This window comes from Pundamilia nyererei, unplaced genomic scaffold, assembly GCF_000239375.1.
Source record: "Pundamilia nyererei isolate P.nyererei 1_Seehausen unplaced genomic scaffold, PunNye1.0 scaffold00168, whole genome shotgun sequence".
NCBI lineage: Eukaryota > Metazoa > Chordata > Actinopteri > Cichliformes > Cichlidae > Pundamilia > Pundamilia nyererei.
Window position 1 is genome coordinate 6,972 of NW_005187569.1, and position 10,992 is coordinate 17,963.

A 10,992-nucleotide genomic window follows, 5' to 3' on the forward strand; every position below is an offset into this window, starting at 1 on the left:
TAAGAAGGAAAAGGTGAGAAAACAAATCTAAGCTCCTCTGCTTTGTTTCTCTGGTCTGGTTCTTTCTGCTGATTAGGTGAGATTTACATTACATGTATATTTTTAGGGTATGGTGACAAGAGCAACTACATGATTTTAGTGTATGAGAAATAATCTGTCTGGATGAAAGTCTATATATTCATGACGTTTCTCTCCTTGCCCTGTGTCTTTCTGTCTGACAGTCTGGTTCCAGTATAACAACTCCACAGGTGGACCCCTCCACCTCCTCCTCTTCTTCCTCCTCTACCTCCACCACTACCACAGCGAAAGCAGAGGAGAAGAAGCTTTTATCTAAAGACTCGATCCTGTCCCTGTACGCAAGCAGCTCAGTGGGCAGTCAGCCACAAAGCCAGCAACAGCCTGCTCCAGGACAAGGTAACACACATGCTCTCATACAGCCAGCAGTTATTATTAACCCTTTGTTAATCAAGTCAAAGCAGCTTGGTCAATTGACTCAAACTCACATTTTCAATTCAAGCAGAGTCACTCAAGTTTGTAGGTCTTTTTAAAGGATACAGTTTGCAGGAGGTGTTTCTAAGACTGGTAGAGGGAAAAAATAAAGATTGACAGTTTGTTGCTAAGGAGTTGTGATTTCATGCCACTTTCTCTTTTGGGTCAGGCTCATTTGTTTACTGAGCTTGAGTGTCTTTTGTCAACTTAACTATACCGACACAAAGCTTAAAGCTTAAAAATTTGTTTAAAAAAATTACATTTATTATCGGTTTTATATTAGCCGTTCCACGAAAGATCGAGCATGGTGTTAGTTCAGACAGGAGACAAAGCTCAATCCTGGCAGAAAAGCTGATCTTCAATACTCAGCTGATATTCTCCCACTAGGGCTGCACATGTGCCAGCCACTTGGCAACCCACCTCAAATCAAGGCTCAATAAAGGTTCTGGCTTTCAGTTCTGTTCAGTGCTGGGGGGTCTTCCTGCTTCCAAATCTAAATTACAGCTGTAAAAACTTCAGTGATTTTGGCTAAACTGTTTACAACTACACACCGCACTCAAACATGGGGTTGGACGTTACCCACAAAGATGGTGTAGCAGTGAGCTTGGCATTGATTCTCGACCTCTTAATCTTCTCAAGAGCCGCCGAACAAAACTAATCCTCACTTTATTTTCGCTATTTAACTTCATTTAATTGCATGCATTGCATTGCACCATTGTTTCTGTGGCCATGAGCTGAAACCTACTCCCCAAGAAGGCCGGGAGGATTGAACGAGGACCCTTCTTGTTATGAGGTGACAGTCTGCACCTCTTCACCACTGTGCCGCCTCAAAACTCGAAATAAATTACACTTTTGTTTTGTGTTTGACCTATAAAGTGTCAAATTATTGCTAACATCTTCATCATATCAACGTTTTAAGAGGACTAAAAGCCTGATGATCCGTTTATAGCTTGGAAAATGATCCGCAAGTGGCTGGAAATCTGCAAATGAAGGCAGCAGTGTGTCTGCTTGTGCGAAGAGAACATTTTAGCCTGACCAAAAGCCTGTCTTTATTTTTGGTCTACATTTCAGAGATGGAAAAAAGGAGACTGGTGGAAAACAACATAAACAAGTGGAGTTTTGGCTGACTTTGGAGAGCAGTCAGAGGCTGAGAGCTCACTCGCACCCTGCTGACATTGTGTATGTGTGTGTTTGTCTGGTAAAGCTGATCTATTAATCAAGAGAATTCTTACTTGCTCATAGCCTGACACCTTTACAGATGCACACAAAATGAAAACTTATGGCATTAAGAGCTTTTGGACCTTGAGAACCTTTTGATACATTCTATAACTCTTAATGGAACGGCAGCTTTTTTGTATCTTCACTCTGCAGAAACTAGAAAGTATCTTTTTTTTTTTCTTTTTCTTTTTTTAGCTCCTGACACTGACTTCATCAGTACAATAATTTAATAATTAAGATCATGATTTGATCAGGTTAAACAAAAGATGCAAGATTTCGTAATCCTGGATGTTTGAAGTATTTTTTTGGAAGCTACAAAACAATTTATGGTACCCATACACGTTCCACAAAAATTTGCTGTACGTTATGCTTTTCTAAGCTTTGTTCTTATCTCTGGACACTCACATGAACCTTGTGACCTCTTTGGAGAATCACCCCCAGAATGGGAGCCTACATTTTTAATGACTACATGCTGCCACTGCAGAAAATAGTTACTGTTAAGGCAAGAGGTGTGGGAGCTGTTATCGTAGCAAAAGTACCGGCAAGTGCATTTGGAGAGTTGTGTAACTGTATCTTAATGTGTCTGTATGTAATCAGATCTGAAAATGTGTAAAGGAACCTTTAAATGCATTTTGAGCAATCTGATTACACACAGACACACTGAGATCCAGTTACACACTCAGCAGAAAATATTACTGCTACAGTAATAGCCCCACACAAAGAACCTCGGCAGTTACGATTTATATGCATTACTGGACTCGTGGATCAGAGGACTGAAATTCAATTTACATTCAATTCAATTATATTTATATAGTCCCATTTCACAACAGCAGTCATCTCAAAACACTATATGGTAAAGGCATCACAGTGTCAGAGAGAGAGCAATCAATGAAGTTCTCTCATTTGATTGCTAAAACAGAGACCTCCTGAATGAGGCTCGAACATCAGAACATTTAGAAGACGAGGGAAACAGACGAACAAAGAGCTTAAAAAATAAACAAGATTAGACGCAGATTGCAGGAGAAAGTAGACAGAAGTTACTGACATGTACTAGTGGCATGTAAAAGAGGAAATGGGAGAAGAAAACACTCAGTGGATCATAGGATCAAGGGAAGTCCCACAGCAGCCTTTCATTGAAGCAGAAAACTAGGGGATGGTTTTAATTAATCAAACTTAATCTTAAAGATTGATTAATAATTTTAAAAATGGATGGTGTTTGACTCTGAACCCAAACTGGGAGCTGTTCCAAGCCTGACAGCTGAAGACGCTGCCTCCCATTTTACTTTTAGAAACTTTAGGAAGTTGAAGTGCAGCTGAAGTGGGACGATCTATGAGATCTTTAAAATATCAAGTGGTGCAATGATTCAGAACTTTGTATGTGAAGAGAACATGCTTTTTTTCCAAGACTAGAATTAGCTAGTGAAGCCAATGAACCTAATGTGGGAGTAATATGCACTTTTAAAGAAGCTTCTCGGATGAGAGGTGAAACATGTTCAAGGAAACGTAAAGAAGTCCAGAGCATGCAGCAGAAGGCCTGGGGCTGCTGCGTTTAGCCTGGCTGAATACAGCTGCCTGCTCAACCTGTAACTTAAACCGGCACTCAAGGATGTTCTTAATGTAATTCATTTTTTTAATGTGCAAGCTGAAGGACATGTGTTCAAAAAGGACTTAAAGGTTCCTCGCAGTAGAAATGTCTTGTGAATGTAGCGCGTAAACAAACATTACACATACACGGCGTCTCGTAAGCTGGCAAAGACGTGCAGGTTATAAATACAAGGCTGCAGACTCAGACCTAGGTGTTTACACACAAACAGATGCACACCTAGGCAATGTTGTACACACACATGCATGTTAGAGGGAAGATGCATCATAAAAACGTAGGAGAGTAAAGATGAAAGGTCAGCGTGCTGAAAAACAGGAACGTCTAGTTCACACTGCATTTACTAGGGTCCCAGTGCAGCAGTAAAAATAGCGAAGTGTCTGCAGGTTCGCTTTCATCTCACAGTTATTATGTGTAAAGACTGAAGTGTCAGGAGAGTGTGCATGAGCGCCTGTGCGAGGATGTATAGGTAGGCGGATGTTCACACATACATCATCCATCAGCCTGTGTGGGAAAGCATTAGTGCTGCATGTTTTCTGCTTGGTGGGAGAAAACAGGCAGCAGGTTTTTACAGCAGGCACATGCATTGATTATAGTGTTCCATGTTTACACTGATGTATCAAGGATTAGGAATGGAATGAAGGGCTTTCTGCGTATTGTCCTCTCTGAATCCAAATAAATGCAGATTGAGATCAAAGCCAAAAGAACCTTGCCAGGCTAATGCTCAAAAATCAGACTTTCATCCTGCATGCACTGTATGTGTGCGCGGGACTGTGTGCACTTATCCATGCTGCAATGGAAAGGCTCTAAGTGCAGCCAACAATGAGGTGATCAGAATGTCAGAATATACAGAAGGCCAAAAAACATTGCTTCGTCAGTGATCTGTGGATTAGCTATTTGTCCATGGATCTGTACTGATTTTTTTTGGCTTTATAACAGCTAAAGACTAAAACCTGTGAGGCATTATGACTTGTGCTAAAGAGGATATATTATAATATGAGAGGAGAGTCTCTCATTTTGTACATGCACAGAGCAAAGCAGGGAAGCAGGCAAAAATTGTTTGTTTTTGCCTGCCTGATGGTATCAAGCTAACTCTGCAGATGTCCTTCTCCCCAACAACCTGTTCTGTTTCTTCTTGTGAGGTTATGAAGTGTTCCCATACCGGGTGAACTATGTAACTGGTAAGAGGTCAGGATCTCTTTTCCTGGAAAACATTCAGTGGAAGTCGCACAGGAAACTTGAGCCTCATCACCTGGTTTAAATGAGCTAACTGTGGATGTCATATCTTGTATCCAAGGATTGTTTCAGCCAAAAGTCCATTTGATACACATGAAAATTCCAACACAGGCAAATCTCCGGTGAGGCCTGGGGGTCTCCTCTTCGTAGGACAAGCCCAAAACATCTCACCTAGGAGACATAATCACTGTGGATCACCAGCAGCTCTACTTTTGAATGACCAAGCTACTCACCCTATCATGCATCAGACATTGGTTCAATCTGTCTGTCAATCTCCCACTCCACTCTTTCCTGACCAACTACAAGATCTACTTGGTAGTGCAAGATCCTGAGATACTTAAACTACTCCAATTGGGGCAGCAACTCAAAACCTGTAGTGTGCACTTCCCTGTTTTCTGGCAGAGAATCAAGGTGATTCTCTTTCCAGTTTCTTCACACCTGGCTGCAAACCATTCCAGTGCGAGGAACGGAACACAACCTAATGAAGGCAACAAAATAGAACATCATCTTTAAAAAGCAAAGATGAAATGTTGAAGCCACCAAAGTGTAGACGCTCCAACACCTGGCTACACCTAGATATTCTGTTCATAAAAACTATGAACAGAATCGGTGATTAAAGGCAGCCTTGGCAGAATCAAACACCCACTGTAAATGAGCCACATTAAATGCTGGCAATTTAGACTAGGCTCTTGCTGTGGTTGCACAGGTACCAAATTGCCATTTACAATGGACCAAATACCCCATTTTCCCAAAGAACCCCCCAATTGAAGCCTTTGAAGTAAACAAAACACATGTAGACCAGTACCGCATTATTCCTCCTGGATCTGAAGTTCAAGTAATGGAAGGATTCTCCATTCCAGTACTCTGGCATAGACTTTCCCAGGGAGATTAAAGAATGTGATCAACCTATAGTTGGAACATAACTTTCGGTCCCCAGTTTTGAGAAAGAGAGAGTCCAGCCACAGTAGGGAGGAAACTCATCTGTCGAACATGGTAGAACCAAGGTTCTATTTATTAATGATGTAAACGACAGAAGTAGAAGGATGAACTCATGAGCTCAGATTGAGCCAAATGCTTCAAAACTGATTGGATACAGCTTCATAGCACAAATGGAAATTGTTTTTGTACTTGCACAGTAACCAGTTTGTGTGATTTCCCACCATACAGGCATACAGGACTTTATTCTATATACTGCAAGTACCTTGCAGTGAGGTGACAAAGCCAACCACTTCACTGAAAATGACCCAAAACATATTGCTATAGCAACTCTACAGTTTTTCAAGGAAAGAAAGTGTATATTCGTTAATACAATGCAGTCATCTGATGTCAGTCCATAAGAGCATAATTTCAGTTACCGAAGGCAGAGAGACCCACAGAAAAACCACTGAAGGTGGCTGCAGTAAAAGCCTGGCAACTTAGTGCCAGCCTGCAGGAAGCAATTCAATGTTTTTAGGAAAGACACTGTATCTTTAGACTATGAAATGCTGACATTACAGCTATTACAACCACTGCTGAAAACCTCCTTAGTACCAACTGAAGGTCATTGTCTCACAAAGCCAATTTAACAACATTGTCTTCAAAAAACAGACAAAATTCCAAGGTCCTCAAACTACACATCTCATCTGCCTCAAGTTGCACCAGAGCTTTTTTATCACTTTGTCACAGTGACCCAGTGCATTGCTGATGGCATGTGGGCAATACAAGAGCAGCTAGTGGCTCTTTGGCTCTGAGAAGGTTCATCAGGTCATCATTTGTAATAAAAATGTCAAGAATCTGCCTTTCCCTATTATCATCCGTCTTCTTGCCACACACTGAATGCAGCACTCTTTGGTGACCTGTTAGAGATGTCACTCTTCAATGAAATCCCAGTCAAAGGATATCACCTGCAGCTCTTCACCTCACTGTTCTTTGTGCATTCCCCGTTTGTTTTTATGATTTTACTGTTTCTCAACATCTTTACAGGATGAGTGCTAGTACGTTTGTTTGTTTTATTGATTGTAATTTGGGATGTTTGACTTCCTGACGATTCTTATATTTGAATTTGAAGGCAAAGTTTGAAGGCATATTCTGTTGTCTTGTATTGCAGGCAGTGTGTACATGGGCCAGCCCCAGATACAGTTCACTCCGCAGGGCTACGCCACAGCAGTGGCTGGAAGTATCCCACCCACCACCACCATGATGGGGTCTGGGGCCATGGTGTCTGGGATGGCACTGCCAAATGGGGGCTACATGAGCATGCAGCAGGGTGCGATGCCTGCCAACCAAGGACAGAACATGTACAGCATGCAGCAAGGACAGTGGAATATGGGCCAGGTAACAGGAAGAAATATAAATCTCTGTATTAAAGTGCAGTCAGAATGATGATTAACATTTAGCTTTTTGCCCACTCCAGTTGCTGTGAATATATAGATTCACACTTAGATCTGTTCCCCAATTCTGTGTGGAGCTCAGTGCAGTAATAACCTCACCAATGTAGTAAAAGCCCAAGAGGTGCAGCTTTAATCAGCTATTCAATCTTTTTTATAACCAGGGTTACTGTATAATAATATGAGGGTTTTTTTTCTTTTATTCTGTCACATGCCTTTATTCCTTTGTTCCTAATTCTGCCCAGAACAGCACATTACTTAGTATATAACCTTTGATTTAGGATATTTTAATACCACTTAGAATGCAGAATGAAATTTGATGATTTGTGTGACTTGATCATTGGTTATAACTGTTTTCCAGCCAATTTGGAATGAAATTACATAATAATACCATAGACTGTATATAACACATGGTCATAGCCACCATGATGCCATGCACTGGTTTCTTGGCTTCCCAATTTGAAGCCTCAATGATAGTGTCTTTCTTGGAGCTGCAATCAACCTTATTTGGACAAGAAGGTGAAAAGTTAAGACTCACTATCTAACCTCCTGAGAACCAAGGAAAAAAGTATCTTTCAGATTTTCCCACTGCAGAGGACATAGTGAATGTGCTGGGTCTCAGGAGGGTGAGGCTAACAAAGCTTTGTTGCATAAACTGTATGGGTGCAACACATTGTTCTGTTGATGTTGTCCACAACATGCATTCACATGCATCACGGGTCACAGCTCTTTAAGGTCCAGCCACAGCATTTTAATCAGGCGAGGGTCTGGACTTTGACTGGGCCACTGCAACACCTTCAGTCTATACTTTTTCAGTGATTCTGGTGTAGATTTGCTGCTGTTTGGGGATCTTTCACCTGATGCATGACCCAATTTGGGCCTCACATTTTGACTCTAGAATACTTTGGTATACAGAGGAGTTCGTGGTCAACTCAATCGCTGCGAGGTTCCCAAGTCCCGTGACTCAAATCATTACCCCTCCACCACCTTCCTTGGCAGTTGATGTGGTTTTGCCTAAAGTGTTTCAAAACTGTATTTTTCACATGCCTGCATATTGTAGAATCCTTCATTAATGTTGCAGTGGCCCACTTCATGGCCATTCATAGAGCTAATGTTACTGAAGGAGCATCTGCTGTAGGATTTCCTTTTGGTGACGTAAGTGCTTCCAAGATTAGTCCAACATTCAGAGAGTTTCGGTGACTTCTAATCACATCCCTGACAGAAATGCTCTTAGATTATTAAACTCGTACTTAACTGGTGCAGGTGATTGCAGTCTATAATGTGGAAGCATAGTAACAGTTCATCTGATAGAACAAAATTAAATTGGACGTGAAAAATTGTCTGTCCAGGGAAAGATGTGAAACAGACACCAGCAGCAATCCCCCTTTGTGTGTTTAGATACACTTGTGCTTTTGCCGTAACTGCATCACTGTGTCTACATTAATCTTTTCTTCCCATGGTCTCTTAAATGCATCTTTCTTTCTTTATATTAGTTATTTATTAGAGAAATCTGGTTTTCTAAATCGAAAGAGGAAATATTACGTTTTACACAGAAATCATACCCCCGTGAACCATTACCAGGAAAAGACGCGTCTTTACAGAGCCTGAAGTTCGTCTATTGAATACTTTCTGTGGTCACAACCTAAAAGGATGTATTTACTACAGTTGCATAATGTTTTATTTCACTGGTACTTCAGATTGTATCAGTGAAATCCCCAATGTATATTTCTGTCCAATGTTCAGAGCAGGCAGTCATGAAATACAGTGGATGTCTAAAAAGAACAGCTCAGTCCACAAAGACATTCATTCTTTTGTCTCGTCCAGAAAGGATTCAAGAGAACTTGGAGCATTCACCAGCTTTCATGTGAATGAGTTTTCAGGGCCTGGCAGATGAGTCATGAAGCGATTCAGGTTGGCTTTATTCAGCCTAGATCTCAATGGCTAAATCTGAATGAATTTTTAAATATGACACAGAAGTTACAAAAATAGAATTTCAGATCAGCTCAGTTCACTGTTAATATTTTCTTCACTGTATCCTCATTGCATGATTTTTCAGTTTTTCTGCACAGCATTCCCATAAGAAAAAGAAATATTAAAAACTTATAAAAGACTTGCTTAAGATGTGGCTTACTTCATATAGTGAATCATATCAGGCTTATATGATTTACTCATGAAAGTGGCCACTTTCTCATTACTTTCATATATTGTTTTAGTAAGTATCCAAAATATACAAGTTTCATTTATATAATTTTTCAAGGGATTTTATATCTGTTTTCACTCTTGTATGCTTTTCATACAAGTTTCACACAAGACAGATACAAACTTTATAAGATTTATGTATATATCTTTTCCATATGGGTTGGCAGCATGTAGGGATTTACATTGACTTTTTTCGGGGGGGTTTTGGCACAGAAATGTTTCATGATGGTGCAACAACACCTGTTCTCCATCTTAATGTCTTCGGGACTGCCACATCCCCCACAGCAATCCTCTCATCGCTTCGCTCTGTTTTTCTAAACATGTTTTTGAGCGTTTTATTGATGTCAAACTGTTCCCTTCTTGCCTTCGTCTGTTCCCATGCCACTGTTGCTAGCTACTTATTGGTTAACAAAAATGGCAGAGCATTAATTATTACAAGTTCTCATTATCAGTCCTCATCGTTTAATTCAAAATATATAAACTGTAATAATACAAAAGACAAATTGAAATTAAATAAAATGAAAAAATAAAATGTGCAATTACCAAAAACTACAGTTCATGTAATGGCCACTCGAGGCTCCAAATTGAGTCAGTTCCCATTCAGTCGCATGTTAAAATGCCTAAGCTGAGCCATGAAATGGAAATGTTTACAGCCTGTTTTTGGCCTCATGAATAGATTCACCCTTTTAAAAAAGTGTCTTAGGGTTTAAAGCTGGGAGTGCAGGGCACCACAGTAGCTTATCTAGAGTATATGCCCAGAAGAAGCCTGAAGGCCAAAAATAAATATGCAAAAATATGCAAAAATAATCCCAACAGATGTGCTTAAAAATGTTTTTAAAAAAAAATAGAAACAAAGAAAAAGGAATTCAATTAATCAAATTCTAAATCCAAAAATATGAAATGAAGTCCTTCTTACATTTGAATTTGAAAACAGTGGCCAGCAGTGTGTTGAATACGTGCAGAGGGTGGTCAGGATCCATTATTTAGCCATACATCCAGCCACTGTGCGTTTGGATCACATCAGCTGATGGAGGAATCCAGACAGTTTGTTGATTGAAAAGCAATCATCCGTCAGTAAGTTGTGGTCCTAAAGGGGTGGGCCAGCAACAATACTCAAGTAATCTGTGGTTGGTAGTAAACACAGATGTGTTCATGTTTTTACATCAAATTCTCACCCAAACATCTGATTGTTGCAGCAGAAGTCATAACTCATATATTTAGAAGTGTTTTTCTGAATATATACAGGGGTAAAATAAGTATTGAACACATCACTAATTTTCTAAGTAAATATATTATTGACATGAAATTCTCAGCAGATGTTTGTAACAACCCATCCAATCCACACATGCAAAGAAATCAAACCATAGATGTCCAAGTTATGTGTAAGGATGAAAAATAACTTAGAGAAAAGGTGTTGAACATATGGACAGTCATCACACCATCATATCATGTGATATTATATAAAAACGAAAAATAAAGCATGTCCATAGTGTCCAACCCCAGTGGTATTAAGAGGTGTTAAAGTGTTATATCTGAATCTTCTTATGCTCTCTGAACCCTGGTGTATGAGGTTACATTTTACAACTGAGATTATTCAGCGAACATAAATTGCCTCTGAGATGCTTTGGGTTTGTTGGTTTTATATAGTTGTCTTTTATTAACCTATTACATTCACTCCTTTCTTAGTACCCCTAACAAAGTCCAAACATGAAGCTGACTGAAAGTCTGAACCCTACCTTTGAAGTTCTGCCTAAAATGTGATGACCAAAGTGCCCTCACCCCAGTGTATGGAAGTCAGTAGTCCGCACTAACGCAGCTGTACAGTGCATGAAAGTGTGTGTGTGTGTGTGTGTGTGTGTGTGTGTGTGTGTGTGTGTGTGTGTG

The 10,992-nt window shown here is 40.1% G+C and overlaps 1 protein-coding gene across 1 annotated transcript in view; it reads left to right on the top strand.

Moving 5' to 3' along the window:
* The first annotated feature begins 208 nt into the window (after positions 1-208).
* The window catches only part of LOC102209598 (stromal membrane-associated protein 1-like), a 12,344-nt gene continuing 1,560 nt past the window's right edge, over positions 209-10,992 (top strand). Inside the window, exons 1-2 of the mRNA XM_005745843.1 lie at positions 209-414; positions 6,630-6,856. Of these exons, the coding sequence (XP_005745900.1) occupies positions 6,641-6,856 (216 nt within the window). The 5' untranslated portion in view covers positions 209-414; positions 6,630-6,640. The remainder of the gene's footprint in view (positions 415-6,629; positions 6,857-10,992) is intronic.